Source organism: Phodopus roborovskii, unplaced genomic scaffold (assembly GCF_943737965.1).
Source record: "Phodopus roborovskii unplaced genomic scaffold, PHOROB, whole genome shotgun sequence".
Classification (NCBI taxonomy): Eukaryota; Metazoa; Chordata; class Mammalia; order Rodentia; family Cricetidae; genus Phodopus; species Phodopus roborovskii.
This window is the reverse complement of record NW_026126540.1, coordinates 28,650,052-28,664,539: the sequence shown is the minus strand read 5'-3', so window position 1 is coordinate 28,664,539 and position 14,488 is coordinate 28,650,052. Positions and strand designations below refer to the sequence as shown.

At 41.3% G+C, this 14,488-nt stretch overlaps 1 protein-coding gene and 1 non-coding gene across 2 annotated transcripts; one reads left to right on the top strand and one right to left on the bottom strand.

Annotated features, from left to right (window-relative positions):
• The first annotated feature begins 1,897 nt into the window (after nt 1-1,897).
• Nucleotides 1,898-2,857, top strand: LOC127233005 (olfactory receptor 5V1-like). The gene has a single exon (XM_051199335.1). The coding sequence runs from the start codon at nt 1,898-1,900 to the stop codon at nt 2,855-2,857; it is 960 nt and encodes a 319-aa protein (XP_051055292.1).
• A 5,337-nt stretch (nt 2,858-8,194) lies between these two features.
• Trnak-cuu (transfer RNA lysine (anticodon CUU)) lies at nt 8,195-8,266 on the bottom strand. Its single transcript has one exon. It is a non-coding gene; the product is annotated as a tRNA-Lys (tRNA).
• Between the last annotated feature and the right edge of the window lie 6,222 nt (nt 8,267-14,488).

Below are 14,488 nucleotides of genomic sequence, written 5' to 3'. Positions count from 1 at the left end.
GTCAGTCTTCTTAACCACTGAGCCATCTCTCCAGCCATCTTGGGCTACATAGCACATTGAAGTTATACTGTGAGAACTTGACTTTAAAAATTTAAGGGCTGGTGATATAGCCCAGTGGTACAGCACTTCACTAGCATATGCAAGACTCTGGGTTTGATTCTCAGCACCGAAAAAGACAAAGAAAAACCTGTATCTAAAATCAGAAAGCTGTAGAGGAAAAGCCAAATTAAGACAAATCAAAGCAAAGAAGCAACAACAAAATTAAATAACAAAAAAAAAAAAAACAAAGATAAACTAGTTCCTTCAAAATATCAATAACATTAATTAATACTTTATACAAATTATTTAAAAAGATTGAGACACAATTTATAAACACCAGGAACAAAAGAGAAGTGGTAGATACTGTCAATCACGGGCTATTGCCATGCTATGCTCATTAGCCCTTCAACATAGGGAACTCAAAGGCTCGCTCAAGATGAAATAGATAGTCTACATAGTTCTATGAATGTCTGACAACTTGAATTTGAAGTTTAAAACCTTCCAAAATGATGCCTGCCAGGCATACATGAGTTCATTGCTGAATTTAAATAGGCATATAACAAAAATATTAAATGTATATAATATCTGCGAGAAAAATCTAAAGGAACTACCTAAGACATTTTATATAGGTAGATTTTCCTCATAACAAATTAAGTAACTACATTACAAGAAATAAACTGTACACCAGTATCATTTCTCATGATATAAATACTTCACCAAATAATCAGCAACTAGAATTTAGAAGCATATAGGAAGGATGACATAGCATAGTCACTGAGATCAAGCCTAGGAATGCAAGGCTGCTTCCACATTCAAAAATTCTATCCATATAATATCAATGCACTACAAAAAACACTAAACCATCCAAGTACATTTCAGTAATATTTTTAGAAGATTAAATATGTTCTCGTGTTTTAAAAAAAAAAACAAAAACATATTAGTAGATGGGCCTGCATGTGGTCTCAGGAGCAGAGGAGAAAACAAAACTCGGAGTTAATTCCCCAGCACCAAAACACACGAACACAAAACTACTTAAAAGGACTGCATAAGAGGGGCTTTCCAAATCAGTAAAGAATAGTGAGCAAGAGTAATGTCAAAGACACAGATTATTAAGGTAAGGTCATGTTTCTTTTTCCAACAGTTATGTAACAAACACCATCCATATCACAATGCAGTGAACAGACTGAGGGATGGAGCGGGTACTGCTCCACTCCAGCAAACAACCGGTGGAGGAGTTCAAGCCATAGTTCCCAATGCCTCTTGCCTTTAAGACTGACAGAAATCAATGATTCAACAGTGACTCAAAGATAAGTGCAAGAGACCTCAGAGAAAATTAGTAATTTAGTTGGCTAAAATGTCTTATAAATGCTGAAGAGATCTAAGTTCCTATAAAAAATGACATCAACTTACTTAAATGGCTGACTTAAAATTCCATTCTGGAGAAGCAGTGAGAAATGGTCTCAGACATTCTGTGTGCATATTCTCCTCCCAAGATTTATAGTGAAAGGAAGGGAGTCATCTGAGTGTTTAGTCAACATGGATTTGAAATTGCTTTTGTGTTATAAAGTAAGACACATGCAAAGATTTTAAAAGCAACTTTCTAGGTTAAGGAGGTGATATGGGAGACTCAGGGAAACACAGGAGTTAGAAATTTGCTGTAGATTTTGCACAAGTCTACATTTGTTCTTACCAATCAGCAGCTGTGTAAAACCCCTGGGAAATCAGCAGACACTCTCTTCTAAGTCTTTCCCCATAGTCCAGACCGCAGTTTACTGTACGTGGCTCTGGTAATTCAGAAACGTGTTTGACAGTGTCTTTAGCACATACTTACTCTGAGTCCTTTGTTTTCTGTGTAGCTATGACTCTATTTGGAATGAGCAATCAAACACATGTCACAGAATTCATCTTCCTGGGATTTTCCAACCACTCCAGCCTACAGGGAATCTTCTTCCTGATCTTCCTGGCCATTTACCTGACAACTCTCCTGGGGAACATGCTCATGATGATGGCCACCAGGGTCAGCCCTGCCCTCCACACGCCAATGTACTACTTCCTCAGCAACCTGAGCTTCTTGGACATCTGTTACACATCCACCACCATTCCGGTCATGTTGGTGAACTTCTTCAGGGAGAAGAAGACCATCTCCTATGAGGGCTGCCTCTCCCAGATCTTCTTCTTTGTGACATGTGCAGGAACTGAATGTGTCTTGTTGGCTGCCATGGCTTATGACCGCTATGTGGCCATTTGCCGCCCTTTTCAGTATCCAGTTCTCATGAGTGTGAAGGTCTGTGTCTGCTTGGTGACCGGGTCCTGGCTGTGTGGCTTGGTCAATTCTGTGACTCACACGGCACTGACAGCCACACTCACCCTGTGTGGACCCAATCAGATCAGCCACTTTCTCTGTGACATCCCACTGCTCCTGAAGCTCTCCTGCTCAGACACCTCTGTCAATGAGTCCGTGCTCCACGTGTCCAGTGCCACCATCGGCCTCAGCCCCTGCCTGTTCACTGCAGGCTCCTACATGCTCATCATCTCTGCCATCCTTAGGATTCCCTCTGCCCAGGGCAAGAGAAAGGCCTTCTCCACCTGTGCCTCCCATCTCACTGTGGTGGTAGTCTTTTATGGAACAGCCAACTTCAACTATGACAGACCCAGTGAAGGCTACTCCCTGGACATGGACATCTTAGTGTCTGTGCTTTTCTGTGTTGTGACCCCCATGCTGAACCCTATCATCTACAGCCTGAGAAATAAGGAGGTCAAGGGTGCTGTGAGAAAACTAGCTGGAGGATGTGCCTTTTCTGGTAATAGCAATGTCTAGAGAGTAATCTAACAATTTGTTATTGTAATGCATCATTGTCATTTACAAAGTTCATGCTTCAGAGCCACCCAAAAAGAAAATCATGGAAAACTCATAACACTTAAGTCAGTTTATGATTTTGTGTTTGGATGAATTCATTCATAGCTACCCTAGGATGCATGTGCCCCATGGGCCACGTGTTGGGCATGCCCCAACCAGTAGTCTTCAAATTGGGGCATATAATCACCTGGAGAAAATTCCATGTGGGTAACAAACCTGTACAGATGGTAGGACCTGGGAGAATGGAGTCAATAAATGGGAAAGACTAAAGTCTGCCGCAATAGCCTTTATTTAGAGCACCCAACAATTTGTATTCTGAGGATTAAGAAGAATCACATGAGTAAAGTGTACAATCACAAAGCTAAGCTGCATGTGGCAAAACTGTTGTTTTTTTTTTCATAGAGGCAAATAAACAAAAACAATAGCCTGCTGCAATGAGCAATCTGAAGTAAACTCTCACATATCTGCTACCTCTGGGAGGAACACAAACACACCTTGAACAAGTCCATGTTTTGAAGAAAATGAGATCACAAGACTCTTGTCTTGCTTCCTGGACTTTTCTCACAAGCACCCAGAATTCTTCCCACATGACTCCATTCTTGAAACGTGTTCCAACTTCTCCTTTCTTATTTTCTAAATGTAGGCTATCCAGAGTGATTGTAGATAAATCTAATTGTCATTTGATGCATGAGTATCTGTAAGCAAGCAAATTATAAACATAATGAATAACATTAGGACAGTGGAAGCATTGTATATAATACTCTGTCACCAGGAATGGAGATCCAAACTGTGCCCAGTACTATTGGTTACATTATTATATGGATCAGATTTAAAAAAATCTAAAGAATAGCTTGAAAAGAGACCCTTATAATTAGTAGTTCTGCTCTCTTGTAGAACATAAGCCTACATTTGTCTTTAATAGGAATGCAAATGTTATGATAGCCTAATAAAATAGGAAGTGATTTAAATCCCAAAGAAAAATTAAATTCAGTTCCTTCCCCAGATGAGTTAATGAGTCTATTATGGTCACCGGGTCCAATCAAACACAGAGTCATTAGTAAGGATAGCAAGAGCTGGATCCATCCAATCTACAAGCTGAAGCACAGGAGGATCAGGAACATCAGACCAATATGTTAGCTCAGAAGCACTCATAGACGATACGCAGGTCAGAGTAGATAGCATTGCTAGAAAAATATTCTCAGGTGGCACAGGGCTCTGTGTGCTTCATAGAATAATTTCTTCCTTGTGCAGAGGAAGCCGTAACTTGGTCCCAGGTGGGCAAACTAACTTCTAATGATATGGTCAATATCTCCTTTTGCCCTTCAGCCAGAGGTGTGTTGTCTTTCTGATGACTCCCACTGTCTACTTGCCCTATGCCATTGTCTTGATGGCCTGGGGCCAGAGGAGTTGAAAAGGAATTCATGTTTCAATCTGCAATGGCAGATGCATACCTCTTCCCAATTTTCTTCCGGAGAAGTAAAAATAAAGCAGGCTAATGCATTAGCTTGCCTATTTCTTTCTGCAATAAAGCCAGGGACATTAGAATGTGCATGAGTCCATTGGTGGAAATAATCCTATAACATAAGCAGAATCTGGAGCAATATTTAAGCATTTATGAGTTAATTGTAAAATGACTCCAAACAGCCAGTTCCACCTGTTGGGATGAGGGGGGAAATGTATTAATTGATTGATGAATGTCTGAACCATAAATCCCTCCTATACCCTTAGATTGGCTATCAATAAAATAAGTACTTTATTGAGTCTGTGTATTGGGAAAAGGTTGGACATTTTTGTAATCACAAATCAGTTCATATAAAGAAATCCCATAGCTTACCAGTTGGATAATGATTTTCTATGCTTCTATAAAAATCTGTGAACAAAATTTGAAAAGCCATAGAGTTCTGTAACACTTTTAAAACACTCTTAATGTTAGTTAAGAGTAATATAATACAGCAAGGATCAAACCCGTATAATTGTTGACACTGAGTCCTCTCCTGATTTACTAATTGAACAAGACCAGTAAGGTAAGAAGTTAGTGTTTTATGGCCTTTACCATGTGAATAGATCCATTCCGAGGGTTTGTTCTCCTGTGCTATGGTACCTGTAGGGTACAATTCAATTTAAAATAAGTTTAAAGTCTGATGGGGGATGTTCTTCTGTGTATATGTTTCTCTTATTGGTTGATGAATAAAACACTGATTGGCCAGTAACCAGGCAAGAAGTATAGGCGGGTCTACGAGATGAGGAGAATGTGGGGAAGAGGAGAGAGAGGCCACCAAGAGATGCCATTCTGCCAAAGGAGTAACATGCCAGATTATGGGTAAGCCGCAGCCTTGTGGCAATACATAGATGAAAAGAAATGGGTGAATAACTAAGAGAGAGTTAACCAATAAGAAATCTAAGCTATCAGTCAAACAGTTTAATAATTAATATAGCATTTGTGTGTTTATTTGGGGCTAAATGGCTGTGGGACCAGGTGGGACAGAAACCTCCATCTTCAAAAGGCAGTGAAGGATCCTCATGATACCCAAAGGCTCTTTCAGTCTGGATTCAAACAGCTGAAGTTCTTCCTTTCGCTCTCTAGATAATATGGGAGGACTTCCCTGTGGTGATGTGTTATTTATGATTTATTAAAGCTTGCCAGAGGATTCAGAAAGCAAAGCCAGCCACAAGCTATAGAGGTCAGGCAGGGGTGGCAAACACCTTTAATCCCAGGACTCAGCAGACAGGCAGATGGATCTCTCTGAATGTAAGGCCACCCTGGACTACACAAGATTGAAGAGTAACAGAGCTCATGCCTTTGGTCCCAGCACTTGAGATCACAAGCCTTTAATCCCAGCACTAGGGAGGTAAAGACAGGAGTGGTAGGTCTGGGCAGAGAAAGGAATAAAGGGAGGAGGAAACAGGTAAACAGAATTGCCATTTCAGCTTGGTAGAGATAAGATCTACTGGCTTGGCTACTTAGCTGCTCTGATCTTCAACTTGAAGCTTGGACCCCAATATCTGTTTCTGGGTCTTTTATTTTTCATGCTACACTTTCCAACACTGTCTTTCCTTCTAGAGTTTTAAATAGATGGGTTGGTGCACATAAACATTTTGGTTATGTTGAAATTGCACTGGAAATACCAAGCACAGCTCCTTTTCCCTGCATGCCCTACTTCACATAAGTTGCAAACTTAGCATTTGCACTTCTAAATCTTCATCAGGAAGTGAAGAGAATTCAGAGTTAGATTAGTCATCAGTTCCTCACCCTATGCTTTGGTCCCCTTCAGCCAGTGGTGGACACCTACTTAAAGGAGCAGGGCTGAGAGAGTTGTCACTGGCATGGTCATGGGTGGCGATGGTTTAACTTTTGATTTTGCCTGAGGGGGGGATCTCTTTTTTTTTTTTTAACCTCTCTTACCAATTTTAATATTTGGTTATCCAGTTTATACTTATTCAAGAAATTAGCTATATCTTTCTCATGATTAATATCCCCTTATCTTCCTTAAATATTTTAATAACATCCAAATCAGTGTCCAAGTGACCCAAAATTGAACAGGAATCTTTCCTCCTTATTCATATGTCTTTGCAATATTCTTTTGAACTCTGCCCCATATTTCTTCATCTAAAGTTCCTTCTTCTGGAAACCAAGGATTATAATCATAAATATTTTGTAATCTAATAGTTGCAATTTTAATAGTTGTGCTTCTTCTTTCTTAAAAAAAAAAAATCACAAGATCACTATAAGGCAGAGCCTGTCCTGGTTTCTGCCCATTATTCTCACTCAACCCCTCCGGGAGAATCCCCACTCTCTTATCTGGCAGCCAACTTCAGGTCCTTATCCATGGAGGCACTTGTTTGCTGCTCTAGAGTGGCAGTGGGACCTAGAGGAATGACACAGACTAAAGTCTGATACAATAGCCAACTTCAGAACATCTGACTACCCTGAGGATTAAGGAGAATTGCATGAGTAAAGTGTTCAATCACTAGAGCAAGGTGAATGTGGCAAAACATGTTTTCTGTGATGCATATAATCACATAAAAACAGCCAGTTGTAATGAATAATCTGAAGTAAACTCAGTCCTATGCTCTACACCAGGAAGAAGTACAAAAAAGACATTCCAGGAACAATTCTGTTTTTGAAGAAACTGCGATCACAAGACATTTGTCTTGTTTTCTTGGAGTTTTCCAGCAAGCGCCCAGAATTCACCTCACATGACTCCATTCTTGGATCGTGTTGGGACACATGGGAGTTTCAGCAGATACTCTGAAGGAGTCTTCGTTTGATCTGACGCACCACTCACTGGAGCTGGCCCTCCCCAGAACTCCCTTCTCCCTTCCCCATCTTCAGGTCAGGATGTGACACACACCTTGTACTGGTTTTCAGCACCATCTCTGTCCTTCTGCTTTCTTCTCTACATCGCAGGAATAGAAAGAGTGGCAACCGTATTCCTAGGCACTATTGCCCACTGGCTTCCGTTTTGAATTCTACCAACAGGAGTCATGTGTGTGATAGTAGAAAGAAAAAGGAATGAAAAACTAACAGGAAAAAGGAACTCTTGTGGCCCTCACAGCATCATGAAGCCACAGACCCTTGGGTGGCAGTAGCTCATGCATGCTGTTTCCTATATAGTAGCATCTGCTCCTAAAACATAAGGAATGAGAACGGTAGCCAGAGTGTTTCTATGAAGACTGGAGGTTTCTAAGTAGAGGGAAGTGTTACCTACACCATGTCAAATCTCTTTACACTGAAATGTCTCTAATAGCATTTTATTCCCACCATGAATGCTACTGTATTGTTTCACATTAGGAATGCTTCTAGGAAGCAGCCTCTCACACATGGGCTATCTGCCCTGAGCTGGAATGTGGTGGTGATGCTACAGCTAATAGAAGGTGGGAATCGATAGCTTATGATGTGCAATAGTGAGACAGAGGTTCAAGGTTGTCATCAGCTGATGGGAGATGTCATTCTGTATATGTTTCTCATACTGGTTAATAATAAAGCACTGTTGGCCAATAGGAAAGGAAGATAGGAGGGACTAGGAGACAAGGAGGAAATAGGAAGTAGTAAGGAGGAGTCAAGATGGAGAGTCTGGAGAGAGCTGGACGCCAGCCGCCTCCCCGGTAAGAGAAGGCCATGTGAAGATACATAGAAATGGGTTAATAATTAAAGGCAGAGCTAGCTGATAAGTAACAAGTAACCGGGCCAACAGTATTGTATCAAATACAGAGTCTCTGTGTGTTATTTGGGGCTGGTGGCGTGGTAGCAGGACAAGACCGGGCAGCAGGCGGAAAAACCGTACTCGATACAGATGGCGCCCAACGTGGGGCACGAACCCACGACCTGGGATTAAGAGTCCCATGCTCTACCGACTGAGCTAGCCGGGCCCCCTGAAACAGTCGCTGATGATCCAACATTCAAAACAGCTTGGACAAAGCAGCCTCGAAGACTACAGCCAAGATTTCTGCAACTTCTCAGGATCCCCCATGACAGCGCCCCCTGTCAGCAGGAAGTAGTTTGGAAAGAACGACGCCCAAATTCCCAAATATTGTTTATAAATGTTTGGTTTCATTTAAATGGACTTGGTTATAAATGGTTAAGGATCACAACCAATATCTTTTTAAAGGTAAAAAGGGGATTATGGTATAGATATGAATACTTTGTTTTGGAATGGATTTTCATTTATTGATACAATTTAATGTCAATTTTGTGAGATGTGTATTTCTCCTCTTGTTTAGGTATTGTGTTTATATAGAAATATAATGTAGTACAGATTATAGATAATTACCTATGATAGTCAAAGCTTAGAGTTAACTTAGTTAGGTTTTCAAGATACACAGAGATGTATTTGAGATAGATAGGCATTCTTCAAACCTTTCAAAGACCTACAGAATATGGCATTTAAAATGGTTTAGGGTTTTCGTGACAGTGAGACATAATTGCTCTTGGCAATACCACCTGCACCAGAAAAGAAGATGGACATTGAAGAAACTCGTTTTGGAGTTTGCTTCCAGTATGGCAAGACTAGCCATTTGGACAAGATACTCCTCTTGTCTGCACTGTTTGACTTTGTGATGTATAAACTGGACATGCAGGACCCACAGTAAAGTGACTTCTGATTCAAGATGGACATTGCTACAGAGATCCTGCTTCATGGAAGAGTCTGCGAAGCATTATGCAGGACACAGACAAAAGTGACTGACAAACTGCCAATACAAGAAGACAGTTTAAAGTTTCCTGCATTGCTGAAGAGTCTGCCAGACACACTGTGGCCTATGGGCTGAAGATGGAAGATTACAGAAGAACTTCGGATGACCAGGCAATGAGTTGTCTCTGTCATTTCTAGAGCTTATATATTATCCTTCTGTGGTCTTTGAAGGAGTTGAAGACAGATAGTTATGGTTATAGTTTTCATTAGTTAGGATTAAAGATAAGTTACTTAGACTTTAGACACACAAAGATAGAATAGATGATGAAATATTTTCTTCAAATCTTGCTAAATGTTAATGGACTAAATATTGTTAACTGTGATTCTTACTTGATAACTGTTGTATAATATATTTTGCTATGTTAAGGTTAAAACCCTTCTTTTTATTTAGACAGAAAAGAGGAGATGATGGGAGATGTCATTCTGTATATGTTTCTCATACTGGTTAATAATAAAGCACTGTTGGCCAATAGGAAAGGAAGATAGGAGGGACTAGGAGACAAGGAGGAAATAGGAAGTAGTAAGGAGGAGTCAAGATGGAGAGTCTGGAGAGAGCTGGACGCCAGCCGCCTCCCCGGTAAGAGAAGGCCATGTGAAGATACATAGAAATGGGTTAATAATTAAAGGCAGAGCTAGCTGATAAGTAACAAGTAACCGGGCCAACAGTATTGTATCAAATACAGAGTCTCTGTGTGTTATTTGGGGCTGGTGGCGTGGTAGCAGGACAAGACCGGGCAGCAGGCGGAAAAACCGTACTCGATACAATCAGCCATCCTCTGAAATAAAGTTTCCCTTGAAATCCAGCTCTGGAATATCGTAGACCTCTGTGTCGGGTGAAGACTACACTATGGTTGACAGACTGCCATTGTCCACTGCAGCAGGGTGCTTGTAGGAAGAATAGGACGGGCTTGGGTGTTCTATTTCTCTTTGAAATCAGGCCAGACGATCAAGAACCATTTGCCTCTTGAAACTGACAACAGTAAAAATTTGTATGTTAGACATTTCATTACAGTGACAAATTCCTGAGAAAAACTACTTAGAAAAGAAGATTTCTTTTGGCCCACAGTTCTGGAAACTTCAGCCTTCTGGAGGCAAAACACAGTGACAGTGTGGCAACCTTGGGTTTTCCGGGAAGCAAAGAGAAGGACAGGGAGGAGGAGGAACAAGCCAGAGAACAGATAATTTTCAGGGCAAGCTTCCCTCACTGCCCACCACCTTCCAATAATTCCATCAGTATAAATCAGCTGATGAAACAGATCACTGATGGAGCAGAGCCCTCAAAATCCAGTCACCTCTTGACTTAATCATCCAACCGGAGACCAAGACTTCAACATAAATCTTCCCCAGACACTTCACACACCGTAACACCATGAACTGCAGAATTATGAAATAAATGACAACTCCACAATCTCATCATGTCCGACAACTCCACAATCTCATCATGTCCATTAGAGCATTAACAGAATTTGTGGAACACCGTTAACAAAAATAAGAAAATACAACTAGATTTGGGCAAATACAAGAGCATTAAAAACTTCCGTTGACTTTCCTTGTCCTCAGGAGGGGCCCTTCTCCCACTCTCTGAGGAGACCCACTTGAGGTCATCAATTGTCTTATAAGTAATACAGATTCTATTTAAGATGCTCATCCATGTTGAATTCAGCATGCAATAAAGATGCCGATACACACATTACACCGCTGTTTGTCAGGACCAAGTTATACAATCAGCCTAGGCATACATTCGTGAATGAAAGGACAAGGAAATGTGGTATAGACACACAATAGAGTTCTGTTCAGCCATAAAAAAGAATACAGTTCTGTCATTTGTGGGAAAATATATGGAACTAGAGATCATCGTATTTAAGAAATAAACCAGGCTCAGGAAGGCAAATACCAGTTTTCTCTTGTATGTTGAATGTAGACATTTTTTTGAATGACATTAAAGTAGGAAAGGGACTATATGGAAAAGGGGAGACTAGTAAAAGTAGAAAGGAGAAGAGGAAAGGTTGATGTGGTAATTGTGATCAAATTGTATACATATTTGAAAGTGTCAGAGTGAAACCCATTATTTTGTACAAATAATATGTACAAATAAAATTATGGGTAGTAACATAAAGTATACTCTAAAGTTTTGTCAGATTCCAAATAAAATGTCAAGATTTCAATGTTTTTGGTAGAAACATTGATAATATGAATGCTAACAGATTTCTCAGATGCTGGACCAAAGTGGAAAAGGCACTGCATGTCCGTCCGTTTACATGGATGCACTCAGTGGGAATGCTGGAGCTGAACCCTTGTCCCCAGCAGTTTGGAGGGACTCTGTAATGGCATAACTCTCAGGAAGGTGAGATGTCAAAGTATCTCCCATATTATATAAAGGATGGAATCCCGAGGTTTAGGGATATAAGATTGTTGGAATGTGGGAATGGAGAGATGGCTTGGCACTCATTGCTCTTCCAGAGGGACCTGGGTTCAATTGCCAGTACCCATATGGTGGTTCACAACATCTGTAACTCCACTTCCAGAGGACTGATACCCTCTTCCATCCTCTTCCAGCACCAGGCATGCATGTAGAACATGAGCACACATACAAGCAAAACACACATGAAAATGTTGGGGTATGAATTAGTTTAATTAGTTACTTTTCTCACTGTGACAAAACACCTGGTAAGAGCAACTTTAAGGAGAAAGGGATTTTATTGGTTCATAATATAAGGGTACTGTCCATCAAGGTGGGCATACATTTTTTTGTGACTCTTATCCTAGTCCCACTAAAACAGTCAAGGAAGGGACAGAGAACATCCCCTTGGCCAAACCTTCTGCAAAATTCATTGATAAATGGAATACCAGCATCACTGTACAGCTTATTCTGTCTGTCCGCCATAGCCTAATAGGTATAATTGTTGAAATAGGATCCCGAGTTTCAGAAGGGATGTTGGAAAATTTTTCTTCCTGGTCTGGGGACCATGCAACACCTACTCTGTCCCTCTAAGATCTCAACAACAACCAAAGTTCAGTTCCCAGGAGTGTGGGGACCAATGAGTTTATCGAGCCTACTTACAGAAGCTGGATTCGGATCTGCTTACAGGAGTGTGGGCTACCCTAAGCAGCCACACTGGAAAGCCTTCACTGGATATGAATGATGGCTTCCCCATAGCCACATGGATGGAACTCCCTTCTGAACAGCCTTCTGAAGTCTCTATACTTGAGCTGAAGACACCAAAGCCATATGCAATTAGGGCAGAATTGCAAACAGCTGCTTGTGAGAACTGACTGAATTCTCTCAGCTGAGGGTCCAATGAGTCTCCCTATTCCTCCTTCTCTGGGGGAATGTCAGAAGGCAACAGGCCTGGTTGTGATGATGTCTTGCAAGCGGCACAGCTGGCCTGTTGAGCTGGTACTAGTTTGACTAGGAGAATCATGGGCTGAACAATACGGGATGGTGGGATTTAAAAGTGAAAGAGGTCATGTAGCTGAGCAGGAATACAAAAATTTAATCTGCTTAGACATTTGGTAGGGGCTAAATATTGTGGTATCTGCAGATCTAAAATCAAAATGCAACTAAAATATTACCAGTTAGGCATTTTTATTTCATGCCGAAATCAACATGGATGAGCATCTTAAATAGAATCTGTACTACTTATAAGACAATTGATGACCTCAAGTGGATCTCCTCAGAGGGTGGGGAAAGTATGTCATTGGAGGGGTGGGACTTCAGGATGTCACAGCTTCACACCATTCCCATTGCTCAGTCCCTGACATGTTTGTGGTTCAAGATGTGAGTGCTCAAGTCACCATGCCTCCCCAATATGATGGTGATAGATTGTGGCCTCTGAACAGTAAGGCCCAAATAAATACCTTCTTCTATAAGGCTTCCTGGTTACAGACTTATATCACAGCAACAGAAAAGTAACAGGATAGTCTTCAAGAAGTGAGCAGGCTCAGACAGTTTGCTTCCCTGGTTGGCAAAAGCATGGGCAGGAAGTCTCCCGCATGGGAGCTTAGAAGCTCTGGACCTGCCTTGGCTCCACACACAGGAAGGATTTAGAGACTTGGAGACTCTGAATGTTAGAATGGATGTATGATTTCATATCTACTCACCTGCTGGGTGAGGAACCAGAGGACATGATGGTGGAAACTAAATATATGAGAGAGCAGCCCCAGCATTCCTGAGAAGTGACCTTACAACAGAAACTATGGCAACCGAATTACCTGAATGCAGTTAGAGTAATTGTATTAGGGGATATCACGGACCAAGTGGTGGCATGGGCCATCAATGTCAAGTGAGCATGCTTATGGTAACAGATAGAAGACTTGAGGCAGCAATCCCAATAGTCTATCCTGTGCTAATCTGTGACTTTAGTTTGGCCATACTGTTCCCTGAAGTGAACTGGATAAAAAGTCTGCTACAGTTCTACTTTACAAGATAAAAGGTCTAGGTCAAAGAGATACACTTCAAACCTGAACTGTAAAAGACAATCAAGACTCCTCCACCAGCTCCTACAATGAAGCCTGTTTGTGTTCCTAGACCCTTTGAATGATGAAGAGGCTGGGTCTCCTTACAGAAGAACTCCAAACAACTACAAAAAGTTTATGTAGCTAATCTCTCTCCTAACTTTCCCCAAAGGTAACTTTGACCAAGGTAACTACATCTGGAGAACAGACAAAAATCAGATTGAGGGGGGAACTACTAGGTGTTGCCTGTGGACCTCTGGAAGGACACAGATTCTAGGTGAGTCAAAACATCTCTGCTGACCACAGTCAGAGTAGGAGTTGTGAAAGAGAGCTGATCATGGCAGGCCATTTCATGGTATGACCAGTGGGTCCCAAACTCTTCCTGTGCGCATTTCCTGCTCCTGGAATGCATAACTGAATAGAAACAGTAGCTGACAAAGCCTTTAAGTTTTAAGGCATTTATTTTTATATTATGTGTTATAGATATTTTGCCTATACACACACACACACACACACACACACACACACACACACGTCTGTGTACCATGTGCATGCATGGTGCTCAAGAAGGCCAGAAGAGGGCATCAGATCATCAGATGGTTGTGACCTGCCATGTGGGTTACAGGAAACAAATGCAGATTCTCCAGAAGATCTGCCAGACCCAGTGCTCTTAACCACTGAGCCATCTCTCCAGCCATGGAACCTTGAACTTGTCTTCCTGACCCACAGAAGGAAGGTTACTATGGTGGGAAATGACAGGTGGAAGTCATTACAACTGTCTCCACCTAGAAAAAGAGCAAAGCAAAGTCAATGTTCATTCCTGGTAGGATTGCAGAGACCAGTGTCACCATCAAGGACTTGATGGTGCTGTGGTGGTCATTCCTATCACATCCCTACTCAGTATATCTATTGGGTCTGTGTGACTTGTAAACTTAACTAGACAGTG

Coding starts and splice junctions, on each gene's coding strand:
- LOC127233005 (XM_051199335.1), top strand. CDS start 1,898: ATGACTCTATTTGGAATGAGCAATCAAACACATGTCACAGAATTCATC.